General features: G+C 40.2%; 1 protein-coding gene across 2 annotated transcripts in view; it reads left to right on the top strand.

Moving 5' to 3' along the window:
• TEC (tec protein tyrosine kinase) overlaps window positions 1–18776 on the top strand; it is a 51240-nt gene that overhangs the window by 15624 nt on the left and 16840 nt on the right. The window contains exons 2-4 of one of the 2 annotated variants that reach the window (XM_030492095.1): window positions 2234–2297; window positions 2912–3094; window positions 18582–18683. In XM_030492095.1, coding sequence (XP_030347955.1) covers window positions 2957–3094; window positions 18582–18683 — 240 coding nt within the window. In that variant the 5' untranslated portion in view covers window positions 2234–2297; window positions 2912–2956. The remainder of the gene's footprint in view (window positions 1–2233; window positions 2298–2911; window positions 3095–18581; window positions 18684–18776) is intronic. The other variant, XM_030492096.1, reaches the window with a different exon arrangement.

Genomic DNA, 18776 nt, shown 5'->3' with positions numbered 1-18776 from the left:
GGAAATAGGAATGTGGTTAGAGCCACTGGCTTGGAAAAAACCCCAAACAAATACAACAGGTTTCTGTGACCGAATGCAAATTCAAAGTCTGATCTTCTGACCTGGGAAACTGGTTCTAATCTGCAGAGATCTCCATAGCAGAGATAATTCAGTGTAGCAACAAGGTGCAGACATGGACCAATTACATTATTGATGGCTTTATTTTTTAATGCTGATTTTTGTCAAAAGGATTTTTGTTTTGTTTCTTGTATAATGTTAATGTGACAAAAGAGGGCTGTTAGGGAAATGAAATATTTTAGCATTATCAGCATTGAGATTTGAAATCATAGTTAATTTTGAATCCTTCTCATGCTCTCTAACGTAGCAATCTTGGGATCTCTGAGATCATAGTTTCTAAGACGGGAAATAATTATGTTTTTCTGAACTGCCAACAGAGACTTTATAGTATGGAGAACAGAAGGATTGTTTTGAGAGGGAGAGCCTGTGATGGCAAGTTAATACTGACTTTTAATTCAATTAAATACTGACTCAAAATTCACTTTAATACAATGTTTGCATTTTCAGTTCATGGTAGTACCCTTTCCTCTGCAATTACCTTTAAGATTGCCAATTTATTTTTAGAAGTGCAATAAAACAGAATCAAACAGCTTCAGTAATAAAAAAATGAACTGGAAACATTTACTAATTAAAAATATCTATCTTCCCAGAAATGGAGTGTGACAGATAAACAGCAAAATGTATACATGTATGTGCATCAGAGGAAGACAAAAACCAAAAAGAGATTATTCACAATAATCACCATTTTCAATCCTATTATAGTCTTTTAATTATGCATCCTAACCTGGTCTCATTTTGTAGTTCTGTGTAGTCAACAGACTAATTTTTTAGCATATGCAGAGATATACCTTGAAAAGAAAAGAATATTTTTAAATCAGTGAACAACTGCATCCAGCTGTGTGAAATGGCAGGAGTGTGGGATGTGAAAGCTCATTTGGCCAAAACAGGGAGATAAACACAGTATCAGGACTAGACTGGAGAGCAAAGAGTGTCACTTCATGTACTGCCACAGCAAATAATGACATGTTTAGGCACAAAGCAGAAGGAAAGGCACTAAAGTGAATTTGTTTACATTTAATTTTCTTTAAATTTTACTTTTGTAAGGTAGTGTTGCGTGGAGGCCTGCGGTTTTTCTAACTTCTCTGCACAATGCTGTGTAATGCAGTTGTTTTGTCCATGCTGAAGTTGTGTTGCCTACATTTGCCCAGTGAATTTGGGAATATTTTAAGTAGTAATTAGGTGCATAAATTAATCCCTGTGAGAAATGAAAAGTGTTTGGGTTTTATTGTTGTTATTTTTTGTTTGTTTGTTTGGTGTTTTTTTGTTTGGGTTTTGGTTTTTGGTTTTTTGTTTTTTAATAGGTTGGAGGGAAATTTCCTGGTGGTACAGAGATCATAGAATAGTTTGAGTTGGAAGGGACCGTCAAAGGTCATCTAGTCCCACCCCCCGACAATGAGCAGGGACATCTTCAACTATAATAGGTTGCTCAGAACCACATCCAGCCTGGCTTGGAATCTCTCTAGGGATGGTGCATCTGCCACCTCTCTGGGCAACCTGTTCCAGGTATGCAGTGATTATCTAGGGCTTTGGCTTGGGTTATGCCCCCATCCACTCCACACATACACACTCTTGAGAAGATAGTTGTAGTCACTGGTGCTTCAGCAGTTGCTGCTGTTCCTTCTTCAAGCTATGGCTTCAGTCTACAGCTGTGCTGCTCTAGCCTGAGCTGTGGTACAGGTCTGTGCCAGCAGCATGTCCCAGCTTTGGAGCACTGCTTGAGGTGGGGGCTGGCAGGTCTAGCAGAAAGAGAGCAAGGGGAAAGGTGATGGGAAAAAGGTTTCTGGAAGAGCTTCCACATCACTTCTCCCACATCTTTCATTCCTGTCTCTGTGCCACCTCATGCAGGCAGCCATCTGTGCTGCATGATGAAACGTCTAGTTGGATCCCTTCCCTATGCCCTGCTTTCCAGCCCAACAGGAGGAACACTTGCACCCACACAAGGCAGAGTAGCAGAGCGGCAGTGAACATATGAGTAGGAGGTCAGCTGTGTTTAAGCTGGCATCATTGCAAAGAACAGAGATTGCCTGACAATGTCTTTGGCAGGACGCTGGAGCCAGATTTGCAAGCAAAGTAACTGTGGGTGCATTTATTTTATGTACTCCTGTCTGTCCTACAGGTATGAATCACGGTGTAAAACTTTAAAGCAGCTTGATGTTACTCAGCAACCAGAACCGTCAGAAGTAAGTTACTTAGATTGTCGATGGTCAGCATGAAGTCTTTCTAAATAGAAGGTGGAGGACATATACTAGCACTTTCTGAAAAATAAACTTTAATTCTCTGTTTTCAAATTGACATCTTCTAAACAACTACATCTGAAAATTTTCATTAATATATTTGGAGTGAATTTTCAAAATTGCTTTTACTCTGTTCAATTTTGTATATGGAACTGTGTTGCAAATAGCATTTGTATATGCACAGACCTTAACATTTAAAACTTTGAGACATGGTAGGACTTAGTGATGAGGAGTTGTACACTGCTGTTTGCCCAGAGAACACATCAGACTTCTCACCTGTATTTTCTGTGATGTAGGCTGCAGTGTCCCTTACTTCATGCCAGTCAGGTGCAGCTTTTGGCTTCCTGGGAATGTGCCAGTGCAGCCCTCAGCTGGGCAAAGCCTGAGTTTTCTTGTCTGATAATTAATTTCTGTAAACTTCCAACTGCTTAGGGTCAGCTCCAGCTTTCTGTATATTCAAGTAGTTTCATTTATAACTAGAAGCTCTTTTTACTACAGAAATCTCCAGCTCTGTGATCCTCCAAAGATATCGTAATGATTTATTCCTCTCGTCTTCACAGGAACTGATATTCAATGGCTAGAAACAGAGCTGACAAGTGGCTGAAATGAATACGACTACTATCCTACAAGAGATTTTGATTAAAAGATCACAGCAGAAGAAGAGGACTTCTCCCTTAAACTACAAAGAGAGGCTTTTTGTACTTACAAAGTCTATGCTAACATACTACGAAGGTCGAGCGGAGGTAGGAGACACAGATTTATACTGTAGAGTGACTTTTGTTCCTTTTTGGTTTTGTATGCTATTGGCTTTTTGCCTACTGTGTATCATAGTCAGGAGCAGATGGGTGGAATGGCCATGGGTCGCAATGAACATGAGCTACAATTTCTTTTTCCTCTTATTTATAATGCAGATTGACAGATGTGTATATGACTTACCTGGTAGTCAATGTCATAGAATCATAGAATAGTTAGGGTTGGAATGTCAACTGGTTCGTAATCAGAGCAGTATATAGCCAGGATGCCAGAAATAAGATTAAACAGCTTTTATAGCTGGTCATCAAAACTAATTGCTTTCTTTTTGCAGAGACATAAGAGATCACAAAGTGGGAAAAAGGTAGAAAAACTTAAAATTGTAGTTGCTTGTGGCTATGTTTACTGTGAAGGCCATTATTTTCACATCTAGGAATTAACTGAATTCAAACAGGAGAGTATTTGATAGGAGCTGTGCATTGCAGAACAAGGCACTAGAGATGAGATCCATTAGAGTGGGTCATGCAACCTAGTGACTGAAATGAAGCTGGAAGCAGTTTATCTTTGACAGCTCAAGCAGCTTGTCCCTGTTACCACTTCCTGTTAAGTTCAGTTACACCAGAAGTCAATAGCATAAACTAGCAAATCCTCAGACCAGCATGTTTTTCAAATGAGCTCCAGACTGGGTCTCATCAAGATCACCTGCCAGCAGAGTGCCCTGTCAGATCTTTAGTGATGAGGTGGGATTTTCCACTTAACTGAGGCTAGTTTCCAGATTTGTCATGATGCTGAAGGGGATTAAAATGGCCACAGCAAAGCCGTTCCACAAATAAAACTTAATGGAGACAGCTCTGCAACCTCCTGTGTCTGTTGTCTTGCCTCTGGTAAAAGAAGGGTGTATGGGAGAGGTAATGCTTGCTAAGTATGGTTCTCTGCCAGACCTTGCTCTTGCAGCAGAATCGAGCTCACTTACCATGCACCAAGACCACAGCAGTCGGCTGTAGCTGCTGTTCTCTGAATATAGCTTGGACACAGTCAGGGATTAAGAACAAGGTCACAGACTGGCTGAGGTTGAAAGGCATCTCTGGAAGTCATCTAGTCCAACCCTCTGCTCAAAAAGGGCCATCTAGAGCTAGTTGCCCAGGACCACAGAGGGCTTTTGAGTATCTCCAAGGGTGGAGACTCCACAACCTCCCTGGGCAACCTGTGCCAGTGCTCAGTCACCCTCACAGTCAAAAGTGCTTCCTGATGTTCAGGGCGAGTGTCCTGTGTTTCCCTTTGTGCCCACTGCCCCTTCTCTTGTCACTGGTCACCACTGACAATAGCATAGTCCTTACGCCCTCCCTTCAGGCATTTATATGTATTAATAAGATTTCCCCTGTACATACACCAGTCTAAACAGTCACATCTCTCAGCCTTTCCTCATAGGAGAGGTGGTTTCTTCATCATCTTTGTGGCCTTTCATTGGACTCTCCAGTAGTCCCAGGTCTCTCTTTTACTTGGTAGTCCACCTCACTAGTGCTGAGCAGAGGGGAAGGATCACCACTCTCAGCCTGCTGGCAATGCTTTGTCTAACACAGACCAGGATACCATTCACCTTCTATGTGGCAAGGGTAGGTTGCTTCTTCAACTTGTGTCCACCAGGAACCCCATTTTCTGTCAAGCTGCTTTCCAGCCGGGTGGCCCCCAGCATATGCTGGTGCAGGGGGTTGATCCTCCCCAGATTCAGAACTTTGTCTTTGCTGTAGTTCATGAAGCTCACATCAGTCCATTTCTCCAGCCTGTCGAGGTCCCTCTGGATGGCAGCACGACCCTCTGGTGTATCAGCCACTCCGCCCAGTTTCGTGTTATCAGCAAACATGCTGAGGGTACACTCTGCCCCATCATCCAGGTTATAATGATGATGTTGAACAGGACTGGACCCAGCATTGACTCCTGGAGTAAGCGCTAGTTACTGGCCTCCAGCTAGACTTTGTGGCACTGACCACCAGCCTTTGTGTCCAGCTGTTCAACCAGTTTCCAGTCCACCTCAGAATATGAATTTGTGTATTTTTACTGACCGTGGAGTTAAAATATGTATTTATTTTAGAATGCTGGAGGTTTGGGGTTTTTTTTCGGTTTCGGTTTCCTTTAATGCTTTTCACCCCCAGAAAATAAACAGGTGGGGGCTAAGAAGGCATCTGAAACATGTCTGGCATGCTTATTCTGTGTCACTTTACATTCAGGTCAAATAGAAATGTAACAAACAGGTTTTGCAAGTCTACTTGTCAGCATTTAAGAAGTTACTGCTTCCACCTTACCTGCAGGGAAAGATAAAGCTGGAAGGGGAAATGTCCTCTGGCTAAAATATTCTTCCAGGAGATTAAGTGGTTTATCTGTCTGAGGGGGGGCTTAAAATATCAGTTTTATTAGCACTGAGATGGGGCAATGCTGCCCATAGTACGTTTACTTCTTAAAGTGTTCCAGCCTAAGGTAAGGACAGTTGGAGTGAAAATACACATTACACCTATGCTAGCCCAGCAGTTTGCTGCTGAAACAGGCGGGTCTGTCTCTTCCGTGTCCTAGCCTTGTGGGCCTCTGCATCCACTTACATTGGTTCTGGCACTTGGAGTCCATACTGTTCCAAAAAAAAAAACTTGCTAATCAGCAGAAAGATCGGGTTTTGTTTTGGCTGGATTAGTGTTCTGCTGGAATAGCAAGCTATGTAGCTTGATGCAGGATCTAACAAGCACTGGAGCCGGTGCCAGGTGGTGGAGGAGGAGGACAGGATGCTCTGACTGTTGACAGCAGAAGGTTGTTAGAGTGGCTCCAACCTCAAACTCTTCTCATGTTCACTGTTCCTCCCGCTTCAGATTCTTTTAAACATTAATCAGCATTCTAGATTATTAACAATATTGTCTGAAAATAATGAGTTTTGGTCTTAGGGGGGCACACTGCATATTTCTGCCAGCAATACTGGGTTACTATTTGGAAAAAAAAAGTACTGTGTGACTAAGATCTCTGTGACACAGATGTAGTTATTCCTTTGTGTCACTGGGCAACTGAAATGGAAAAAGTTTGGGGGTTTTATCAGTTATTTGGTTATTATTTGGTTGGCTGGTTTTTTTTTTTAAGCAAGTGATGGTGGCTGTGAGTTTGTATTTGCAGTAAGACAGTTGTCTATTCTAGATAAAGTAATTTATATAAAAAGAAAAATTATTAGGGATTAAAATAATTCTGGCCCCTTTGGATAGTTGGTTTATTGCTGAAATAACTATGACTACTGTGTATGTTGATTGAATTTAAATATGTGACAGATGAAAGGATAGGCATGGACTGATCTTATTTCAGGTTTGGCGATATTTAAAGTCCAGATTGGTAAGATAAGCATGGAAATCCCAAGCCAAGCGATCCCACACCCTCATATTAACCACATAACTGCAGTGGTAGCAGTCTGCCAAGGGCGGCTGAGTTCTGCTCCTCTAAGCAAGTGTATGATTCCCAGTGTGGTTGTTGGCCAAACTGGAGTCTTGTCGTCTTGTGGTTTTTTTCCATTTTAGCTTCAATGGGAATGCCATAGAGAGAGTTCAAGAAGAACACAGGGCTTGTGATCACGTGAACAGTCATGCCTCTTCTTTTTAAAAACAAGGTTAAATTAAATCTCGTTAACCAGATTAGTCAGTTCTCAAAGTGTGGGCAAGTCAGGATTGTAAATAAGGCAACAGAATTAGATACTTGGTATGTCTGGTGACAGAAGTGGAACATTTATAACAACAGAAAGCAGTCAACCATAGAAAGTGTTGTTCTTGTAATATCTGCTGAGAGATGTAATTGACCCTGCACTGTGCAGCTGGTGGTGGGGGATCACTTGCTCTTTGTCCAGAAACTGCACATTGTAGAAGTCCTTTTCTCTATATTTTTTCTGTCCTGTCTTGACAAAGTGCCATATACTTACTTGGAGCATTAAACAATTATCTCATAAACATGACTACCAGCAACAGAATAAAATCTTGTTTAAACTTGCTTATAACCTGTTTAAATATTTTTATATGTGCTTTCAAGCAGCTCAGGCACCCTGTCATGGTGCAGAGTGCCTACACCAAAGTTGGTGCTGCACTGCTGCCATGAGAAGGAGAAACGTAGCTTCTTCACTTAGAAATATTGCTGGACTGTACGTCATGGAGGAGGTGTGCGATCTGCCAAAGCAGCATACTACAGAAGCAGTAAGGAGGCTCAATTTTAAGACTGGTTTCAAAGCATAGAAATTTCAGGAAGGAGAGTCCTGGTTTAGGTCACCTGTGCAAAGTTCTATAATTATGAGTAATGTCACTGGAAACTTATTTTGTGTGGGAAGCCAATAGGACCTTGGATTTTATGAGGAAACTCTAGCATGAAATATTTCATTAGGAAACTTCTTTCCAATTTTGTGTGGTTTGAAAGCTCAGCATGCTCAGGTACGCTTCTGTTCATTTTTCTGAACTATTTTCTTCTAAGAAATAAAAAGAATATTAATCTATAGGAAATTAATAAGCAAAGTTAAGCAATTTTGAAGTAAACCTGCTTGTCTGAAAATCAAATGTTTAATGCAGTAATAATAATAAAAATACCCAACTCACTTGGAGTGGTTTTTTGTATTTTTGACCAGCAAAAATTTAGCTAAAATTTTAGTATGACTTTTTCCAAATTACTGATTTTTATCCTGGAAGGAGCACAGGTTTGAAATCCAACGAGGAAATACCTAGGGCCATGTATATGTGAAGTTACATTTGGCCATTTTCTGTCAAAAGTGGCCTTGTATCTTGCATAGTCAACTTAAAATGCTCTGGAGTTTATTTTCAAACACATGGTGCATTCATGCATTTAGCTGACTCTGTTTTGGAAAAACAAACCTTAGTGTTTATCTAGGAGTCCACCTTATCACTGAAATTGGAAATACTTCAGTAAATGTCAGCTGAGCAGTTGTAATGGAAAGGAATACTCACTTTACAGCTCTACCAGTATGACTGGTGTCCCATGGTGCAAGTGCCACACACGCTCCTTTTGCAGAGTGGTTTAGCACTTCTGTTCAGCATCTCTTACTCCTCTTGGGTTAGCCAACAGGACAAACCACACAGAAATAGCATTCAAGCTACTGCAACCACCAGAGTGGTCCACCAGGTATTGGTTTATCTTGTTCTTGTGTGGCACTAACTTTTACTCTTGTGAATTCTTTCTCGATGCATAGTCAGATGTCTCTGAACTGGGAGGAGATACTAGGGCAGTCTGGCACTGACTGGAACAGGCTTACTGCTGTGTTGCAGAATAGCTCTGATAGCAGGTAATGTACTTCACACAGGTTTCAGTTAGCTCATGCTGACAGAGCATTTCACCTGAACTAAAAAATGTCATCAGACTAGAGGGTTTTTGCTCTAGATGGCATTTTAGGCAAGGGAAATTCTTTGAGATGAAGGCAAGATAATAAATGTAGGTGTTAAAGTGCTTCTCATCACTGGAGTACTTGAAAGGAGCTAGTTTGCGCAAGTGAGATGTCCTGTTAGGTTGTTGGTTTGAAAAATTCCACATTGATGTTTCTCATGAACGTGGGGCTCCTACAAAGCTAGCGCAGATCTGGTCATAATTGTATAAATTGTTGTCAATGTGTGGACTGTTAGCATCCTCCTATCTGTTGGAACTGTGGAATGTTCCCTTTCACTGTGGTATTTCTCTCTTTGTCTTAATTTTCTTAACAGAGACACTCCTTAGAAAGCGTGCTGATGTGTGTGGTTTGGTTACTGTCCTCCCACACACGGCACAGCACGCTCCCATAAACCTTTCCAGCCCACAGCAGCTTGAACTGACCTGGAGTATGAAGCTGACTTGTAAGCTTATGAACGTGAAATTGCTTTAAGTTTTAGCATCTTTATTGTTTGCTTACGTTCACTGTATTGATCATCATTTACAGCAATAAATGGTTTATATTGGTTGTTGCGTTTTCAAAAGGTATAGGCCTAATCCTGATCCTCATGGTTACCCTGCATATGCTTGGGTGAATGGGGGTCTGGAGTGTTAGAGGGAGGACAAAATGGGGGGGAGAGTCTGTGCTGCGATACCTGTTAGCTCTGGAGGAGCCTCTCAGGGGATATTGGGGTAAGCACAGCACTTGCCTATTTATTAGTATGCCATTTGCTTCTACAAAGGCAGCAAAAAAATAGCCCCAGAGCGAAAATGTTTAAGAGTTTTAATTGGAAGGATGCTTTTGTGGAGTCAAGTAGAAGGCACTTTCCCATGAGCTGATCTTGGGAGGTGCAGAGTGCTCTTGTCTTCACTGGCAGTAGTGGTATTTGCCATCAGGATCAGACTTGTGTGAAAACGGTCTTGCGTAAACAGAAGAACTGTTAGAACTAACAAAACCCAACCAGGATATAGATGAAAAAAGCAGAATAAAAACTTGAGTTTTCTTGCGGGTTGCAAATTTTGAAAGTGTCTTCCTAAGGAAAAAAGGTTCTTCTGCAAGAGTTCTATTCAGTTCTTATAATTTGAATAGAGGGGCGACAGAAGCTACTGAAATTACCGTGGTGATATTTTAAGGAAGGAAAAATAACTTTAAAAACTCTGGGGCCTACTCTAAAGCTGCAAGTTTCAGGGTAAAATTGTGTAGCTTCTTTGCAACACTAATCTTGTGCAAATACTTCCTTTGGAGCATAACAACATCATAGAGTTCCAAAAAGCTATGCTAGTTACTTTTCTTTTTCAACAGAAGATTAATGTGTATGGATTCTGCTGTTGTTTATTCATATAGCTTATGAAACGAGTAGATCGGCAGAGCCTTTTTTGTTCAAAGTCATAGGGAGCAATGATAGGGCTTTCTTAAAATACTTGCACATTTGCACAATAACTTTATCTGGCTAGACCTGGAAGACGACAGTGAGTTGGCTGCTGTTTCTCCTCTAGGAAATCAAAGTGGATATATACTTCTACATGGATCATGTAGAAGTCCGTAGCCGTAGTTACGGGGACATAGCATCACAATTGTGTCTGTAAGAGAGGTTATGGCTTTAGGTAGATAGATTCCATGCCACACTCCCGCCCCCCCCCGCCCCCCAGCTCTTACTGTTTAAGAATTTTCAATGGAATTAAACACACATACCCTTTCCCCCTCCCCCCCAGCACTGTCAAAAAAGAATAAGTATTTTGAAGTGCAGTCAGGATAGATGGATTGTTTAAAACACAGAGATGCTTTTGTATATATTTTTATATATATGAAATTAAAGATGTAGTAATTAACTTGCAACAGTGATTTTTGGCATAAGTTATATCACTGAGCAAGTACAATGATGTATTTACAAGTTATCCTGCCTAGAATGATGCCTGTCACATCAATCTGGATAGAAAATATTGTTTGTACCTCTTATGAGAAACTGAAGAGTAAAAATACATGCAGGAATAGAGGGTTTTTCAAACTTCAAGATTTATACTTAAATGCTAACTCAGAATATGAATATCCACCTTTTCTAATTGTGTAATACCTCTATAATGGCTACAGCCGTTGTTTCTATAGATTAGCTGCATTAATAGTTAATTCTAACTTCTTTGTATTTGATTACATAGAATTCAAGACAGAATTAGCAAATGACTTGGTAATCTGCAGATGACTGACCAATGGATACTCTTCAGGTTATAATTTGTCAAGCAAACTTAGACATCTTTGTTGATATAACACCACCAGCATTGTTATTCTTATAGGAATAACTGCAGTCTTATTCCTAGATACAGATCTCTCTGCTCAGCTAGAGTAATGGAATTGTGAGAGATCCACCTCTGATGAGAAAAAGCAAGACTGAGCTTCCTACATTGCTCTAAGTAAATACACAGTGTAAAAACTACATAAGCTGTGTTGTATTTATATTGATTTAATTATTTTGTGATAGCTGCAAGTCCCTCCTCTTCCCCCCCAACCCCCCATCCTGTAGCAGTGTATGTTTAGAGCAAAACCCCAGCACTTCTGAGGAGCTGCTTATGAAAGCACAAAATGCACCAACGAGTAAGTAGAGACATGTTGCAAAGCATTGATGAGATGCTACAATAGCCAGGAAAAGTTTTACGGCGGATTAATTGCCTATACCTCTTCTGTATGGTAGTCTGGGAAGAGGAGGGTTGATCTAGGTCTGTAGCTAGCCACTGCTCAGAGCCAATATAGTAAGGAATCAGTTTTGGTTTAGGTAGATCAAACAATAGGAATTAATTGTCCAAAATTCAGCTGCATATAAAGCTGGTCAGCATTTTGAGCTATTGAAGTGGTTGAAAGAGAAGACCCTGTTCTGTAGCAAAGCCCTAGAAGCCTTGTGGGAGGAGCAAAAATTAGTCAGGAGTAAAGCAGCTGAGACATTCTATAAGGAAAAATCTCACAGAGAGGGTCTGGTTAGAAAGTCTACTAAAAAGCAGTAGATGTTGTCATTGGCGACCATGATGCTCCATCCTTTCTGGCTGGTTTGTTCCTGTTCTTCTCCTCCTCCCAGCTTCAGGAACATAATTTCTTAAAATATTTTATTTTTAGATGGCAATAAGCACAGCTGGGGAAATTTTGAGTGGGTGCAAGTGAGAGCTGTTCAAATTGGAGAAATAAAGCTGTGCATGTGAATGGAGGCAGCTTAATAGATGCTCACTTGAAAAGAGCAGTCAAAGAAATTTAAATTATAAACGAAGTTGGATATGTTGCAGAAATTATTCCCTGTTCTTTATAACACGTACCAAAAGAAAAGCTTGATGTGAAATGAGGATCTGCCGTAATTATCTTTCTAGAAGAATTTTCATGTTTGAGATGGAGCAAAGTAGACATAGTTGAAGTTGAAAAGTGTATTAAAAATAATTGCGATTCTGGAAGGCTAGAGAAGGCCTAGTTTTAAAAGAGTGCAAAGAAGCTGAGAAACTGTAAGCTATGAAGATAATTTCCAGAAAGTGCTAGAAAAAATCCCAGGCTTGTTGAAAGTACCTGGAAGATACCCAAATTGAACATCAGCCAACAAAAATTTGTCAAGAACAAAAATTTGCCAAACAAACAAAAAACCAAAACCCAACAACAACAAAAAATAATCTCAGACTTACCTATGTTATCTATGTTCTTTCCGCCACAAGGTAACAAGGTTTGTGGGTAGCAGAGAAGTGGCAGATATCCTGTGTTTTCATTCCAGTAAGAGTTTTTTGACATTGCTGTTTGTGACATTTTCAGGTGTTGGTGTTAGAAATGACCTATATAAACCTTTTGTAAATCTGATTGCAGAACATATGGGAAACTGGTACAGTGTGCAGGAGGCATTGGTGGCTTGTTTTCAGATTGAAAGACTGTCTTCAATGGCATGTCCTGTCCTGCATTTCAGTGTTTTAACTACTGATACTGTTGCTGAAATAGAAGCTTGTTGAATTCTCAGGTGACATAAAACTTGAAGGAGCTGCAAGCATTTTGGAAAAGAAGTCTAGAGATCAAAATGGTATATTGGGATTAGGTGTGTGGTGGGTTTAGTTGTTAGTTTTGGTTTTGTTTGGTTTTTTTTTTTTTTTTATTTTGTAGAATATGATTCCAGGTGGACAAGTGCAAAAGCTAAAAGTTTAGGCAGGAATGCTGAAATGTTCAAATATGGAATAGGAGTAAGCAGCTAAGCATCAGGCTGTCCCCAGCAGGACCTGGGTGACAGGATAGTGAATCATAAGCTGGATATGCATTAATAATGCCTTGTTGATGTGAAAAAGGCAAATGTTACATTAGGATGAAAAAATGGGACTCTGAATCCTTACAATCTGGTGATAAGGCATCATCTGCAGTGTGGCATCTGGTTTAGGATAGTAAGTTTCAAGGAAGATGTGGACCTGCCTGCAAGATTTGGGGCTGGAAGGATGAGGTTCCCAAAAGCCTGGACTATGGTGAAGGGCTGGGTGACCAGCAAGTGTTTAAAGTGGAGAGATGGATTGCTGATGGACAGGAATCTTCAAAGAGTTAAAAATCCTCAGCTTTGTAGTTGTAGACTCCATCATCTGAACCTTGAAAGAGTAGGTAAAGCAGCTGGTACCTTGGCTTGGTGACTGCTCAGGTCCTGTACTGGGGCTCTGGTCACTTGCCTGTGGATTTGGGGCTCTCCCTTCTTGGCTTGAGTTGTCAAGAGTCTAGTGTTCAGACAGCACGAGGGATGGCTGAATGAAAGGTGTCACTCATCCTGCGGACAGTGTGATGGCCCGGAGAGGGGAGAAAACAGTGCAGAAATGCTAAACTGGGTTGGGCAGCCTTGGAATTTTTACAGAAAACGTGGAAGAGGAGATGTGTTTGAAAGAGCCTGAAGCTATGTGTCAGTTATTTTGGAAGCTGAAGGGTTGTAGGTGATTTAGGGCCTGATATGGATGGAGGCCAGCTGATCTGTTTTGTGTCCTTTATTCTTACTTATTTTGCTGCCTTATGTGATGTATCATAACTGTAATTGTGTACATTTGACTGACTGCCTCTCAATTGCAGGCGAAAAGTAAATTACAGATAATGTGGTGTAGTCATGGTTTGGAAGATGCGTGAGTGGTACTATGGAGAGTTTCTTTTTATGCTCTTTGGTCTCTCCAGTGCTGATGGTTGACATCTGTGGAGCAGCCAGGCTATGCTAAAAGATTCTTGGTTTTCTATTTTGCAGGATGGAGTTTAAAACTTTCTCCTTCTCACTTCTGTTTGTATTCACTTTTCCCCTTGAAATTCTTCCCAAGAGCCAGATCTTGGATCAGATCAGACTAGATCAGAATAGTAATCACCTCTTGCTTTTTATCTTGATTCTAGCCATTTTGGAAAGGTGAAAGAAATGCTTGATACTTTCTTTCCTTAGAATAATAATTTTAAAAAATTGAAAGGAGGCAGGGCATTCTCCAGCTTATCTGACACACTGGAAAATAAGGGAATGGAAAATATGGTCATCTGATGCCCAGCTGCAGTAATTATATTTGCATAATCAGTAATTGCTTGACTGAAAATGGTTCAAGAGGGGGAACTGCAGCAATATCAGTGCTGCTTGTTGCAAAATGGCAATGCTATTTAAAAAACAGAACAAAACCGAAAGTGAAAACGTGCTTACATTTGGCTCAGGAGCATATTCTACCAAAGGAGTTCTCTACAGGGGATATTGGATTAGCCAGGCCTTTCTGAGGCTTTAAATTGCAGAGCACCTCCATAAAAGGAGATGTCACTAACGCTGAGACCTTCTATACTTTTGAGAATGCAAGTTCCATTGGTCACATGCTGATGACTTCAAGATTTCCTACATGGGGATAAGCATAGGAGAAAGAAATAGCATGAACAGTAAAGAGAGAGACAGACAGCATGGAAAGACAAGATCTAGGTATTTCTTGTCAGCCAGGCTGTCTTCTACATGCTTTTATTGAGGTGGTTTTTCTGAATGGAAAAAAAATATTGTTTAACCCCCCCCAAACCCCACTTTTCTGAGGATAAGCAGAACAATATTTTCATCAGCAAAGAGGAAAAACACTGAAGAAATTTTACCTGATAGTTGGAATATGGGTTTCTTAAGCCGTAAAGCAACTATATTCAGTAGAGGAGTAATTCCAAGTAGTGAGAGGACGAGCTGTTTGATTGTATACTTATCTAACACTTACATACTTCTTGTCTTCCTGTATTCTAAGATTATTCTTTTTTTAAGAAATTGTGTAATCATCTATTTGTTCTGTATCTGACAATGTAGGTCTAGTGTTGTAACTTCTTGATATTACTGCCTTCTATGTTAAATAATAGGAATAGCTTATTATTTTTGCATTGGATGGAAACAAGACTTCCTGCCTGGACTGGCTATCCTCATTGTGAGTAAGGAGCAAGGTTTCTAAAATGGTAAATCAAGTTTTTTAAGCATTGGAAAGTATGAAATACATGTGGCATTTTGTATTTTGAGAAGCTTTGTACAGTAGTTTCTGTATAGTCATTTTCAGAATGACTTTATTTTCAGCAAGCAGATACATTAAAAAAACAAACAAAAAACCCCACAAAACAACAAAACCCAACCTTTAGCATGACTTTGAAGTACATATTTTTATCTGTTATCCTTATTGGCATATTGCATTTTTATGCTTTTATTGCTGTTCAAACAATGTTTCCTTCTACAGGCCTCCCTCTGGAGGCATTTTATCTTCAGAAAAGGGTGGACCAGCTTTAATAGGCGCCCTGGGTTCACTGGCCTATGATTTTTTTCCAAATCATCTGTGTATACTTGTGTCCAGCTCGGAAAGCATCAATGAATGTGCTGATGAAATACTACTAGTTCTGCAGTGAATCTAACCTTTTTCTATTAGGCATCTTCCATCTCCAAAAACAACCACGAAAAATGTTCCTCTGCCTCCTATGGTTTGACATATTAGTCATAATTAGTCATTGTACTAATTTTGTCTCTTTGTAGCAGAGGTCATTTGTTGGAAAGAGTGGTTATGGGTGGATTTCCCATGGCTGGCTCGTGCCTGCACCTGTTTTTCCCAACTCCTTCAGGGCTTGAGCTCTTCCTTGATTCTGCATTTCATATATGCTGTATGCCTGGGTCTAGAGCAAGCCGTTTGGCTTGTAGAATAAATGGAACACAGTGGTGGTGTGCAAGAACTCCTCTTATAAAGGGAAATAATTTAAGTAGGGAGGAGAGAGGAATTACAGTGGTCTTTTTAGTATTTTTCTTGAGTCATTCCTGCTCCTGCACCCTATGGTTTAATAGTGAGAAATGCTGAGCTAAAACCCAGCTGCACACGTGACAGTTTGAAGGCTGCTGGCTGTTAACAACTGTTGCTTCTGATGCAATCTGAAATATGTCTGGAGCAATACATTTGTATGTAACTTCTTAATCTGTAAAATATCCAAAAATAAAAGAATCCTCTCTGACATTACGATGAATTTGCTGGATTGAGTTGTAAAGAGGGTCAAATTTGAGTTGGCTTAATTTAGCATCTCAGGGTGAAGCAAACTAAGCCACATTTAACAATGAAAGTGTACAAAGGGACAACTTAGGAAATGCGATTGCTAGGATGACATGCTGTATATCAGGAGGTTTGCTTTATTATTTTTTTTTTCCCAAAAAAATGTTAGTTGTTTATCGTGCTGGATTCCTGTCCTTTGTTCTCCTGGCAGATATATCCTTCTTCTCAGTGAGCACTCACTGAATGTCAGAATTAGCTTGAAAATCCTGAGTTTTGGAGAAGAGATTCAGAGAAAGTAATAAAGCGTGTTCCTCTAAGGAATTTCTGTCATTCTGGATAAAAACCCCAATGCATATAATCTCTCTGTCCCACAACCTCAGTTAAACAGCAGATGGGATCCAAGTAATATATGAGTACTCTACTGGACACAGAAATCTGGGTAGATAAGTTACAGCAGTGGCAAATGTTTCTTCTTCTTTGTATGTTGTGCAGGAAAAAAAAAGATCTGGAGAGGTTTCTTCAACACAGTTATGTTGAGGGTTGAATTCTGTGCTTCATGAAAAAGCCCATCTTGTTTGTATCTTTCTCTTCTGCCTTGGCTAATCTGGCAGTCCTGAAGCTGCCAGCCCTGCCACACAGGGGCAGGGAGAGAGAAGCAGTACCTGCTACTGCACCAAGTGTTGCAGACTTCAGTAACTCAATTTTAGGCATTTGCATGAAGGTATGTTTTATTTTAGGAAGTCAATGTACAAGTAAGTGGATACCATAAAATAAACGGAAGACTTAAAGTGGTTTTTGATCAAAAAATCCAAGGTTGCCTACTTGGTGCAAATTATTTTTCAGCATAACATGATACAGCTTTGTAATGCAGCTCATTAAGATGCCTAATTTTTTTTCTTGCCACCCGTTTCCTCCCCCCCCTTAAAAAAGATCCTTTTTTGTGCTGCTTTTTTTGTGAGGGGGTGGCTTTTTCTGTTGTTAAGTAAGTTACAGCTTTATCTGAACTTAGTTCCTGACACTCTTCCTGATGCCAACCATGACATGCATGAATTCTTTGTTTTCTGTGCCTGTTTTCATAGCAATATACATAAGAGACAGAGTGATAAATGTACTTTAAATGCTGATGAAACTTGTGTGTTTTCCATGGGTAGTAACTATTGTGTTTCTAGGGTGGTGGAATCATGACACCTATATTTGTTCTGCTTCTGTTTGTAAGACTGTGTTTTCAGCTGCTTGCGATTGTGCCAGACGTCTGCTATTTGGGTTGAAATTTCCATCCTGAGGAGAGAAGAGGGCAACCAAGTTAGGACTGGAGTATCTTAAGTTATTCACCAATTACTACTTATTTCCGCACTGTGCGAAAAGTGTCCATCTTTCATAAGCTGTAGTCTGGACTGGGTGTGTTCTATGTGCTTGGCGAGTCAAAATGTTTGACCTGGATTAGTTCAGGTCTAGCCATGAGCTGCTGCCTATTTTGTTTTGTTCTGGATTCTAGTAGGAAGTTCCTCTCCTATTAGAGAGTTGGTTCTCCCAAAAGTGAGAGGGTGGCCCTATACAGTCTCTGTAGATCCATCGCAATTTTGTGCTGAGAATTGAATCTTTCAGGTGTTTCCCTTTGCAATGTAGTACAGAATATTGTAAATTTCTGTGCTGGGCTTTCATTTTTAGCCTCTGTGGCTTCAGGTAAAGGAAAATGGTTTTGATCAATTCCTTCAGAACAGAAAATTCCCTAAAAAGGTCTGCTTGTGTGCAGGCTTCACTGCCATTACCTGTTGCTTTCACATCTAGAGTAAAGCCCAGTGCACTCTAACTCCAGTTATTGGCTGTCCTTCCAAGGAGTTTCCTCTCTAGTATTGAACTACACAGTATTTCCATTCAGTGTTCGTGTGGGCAGCACCTGCTGAGCACCATGGGGACTCCTTGCCTTCTTTAAAATCTGCATAGTTATTAATTTAGGTGAGCCAAACCTTCTCAGAAGTCTGTGCTCTTGACCTTGCTTTTTCTGGGTTTCTGTTAGCCTTGGTCAAAGAAGTTCCCTCAATGCGGACACCAGCTTGGCCCAGGGATGGGTTTCACCCCACCTTCTGCTTCCTGCATCTGCAGGAACTTGTATTGCCTGTGCAGCATCCCAGTTTCTCTGGAAACATGGCAAAACATGGCAAAATGGTGGAAGGACTTCAGCAACAGAGTGAAGGGAGCGCATGAGATGATGCATTGGAACCTATTTCCTTCACCAGCTTTAATCATAATTTAAAATCAGCAAAGGGGAAGCCTTCTTTCATCTGTACTCAAGTTCTTTTTTGTAAAGAAGAGTAGATTAAACCTGTGATTACAACTGATTGGAAACTTTCTATAGAAAGAAGTGGTATTTCTTACTAAGCAATTTGACTGTACTCTGCACTTTCACCAGTGTAGATCTTTATTCTCTTTCTCTCTTCCTCCCCTTCTCCCCCCATATATTTTTCAATTAATTTCTACAGTTAAAGTAACATCAATATCATGATTGTAAAAGAAAGCAAGAAGTACCTGCAGGAAAAGAAAAAAAAAAGATAAATGGGTTATATTTTACATCATGTTTTGCTTTTTCTCTTACAGAAAAAGTACAGAAAAGGATCTGTGGATATTTCAAGGATTAAATGTGTAGAAGTTGTAAAAAGTGATGGTATTATTCCCTGTCAAAATAAATATCCATTTCAGGTATGTTCCTTTAATATAAAATAGATAAATTGCAGTGCTTTTGTCAGCAGCACCAAGGCATTTGAATATAACCTGCTTGAAATTACTGCCACT

Source organism: Strigops habroptila, chromosome 7 (assembly GCF_004027225.2).
Source record: "Strigops habroptila isolate Jane chromosome 7, bStrHab1.2.pri, whole genome shotgun sequence".
NCBI classification, from domain to species: Eukaryota; Metazoa; Chordata; class Aves; order Psittaciformes; family Psittacidae; genus Strigops; species Strigops habroptila.
The sequence above is the reverse complement of the archived record's forward strand: the minus strand, read 5'-3'. Positions and strand labels throughout refer to the sequence as shown.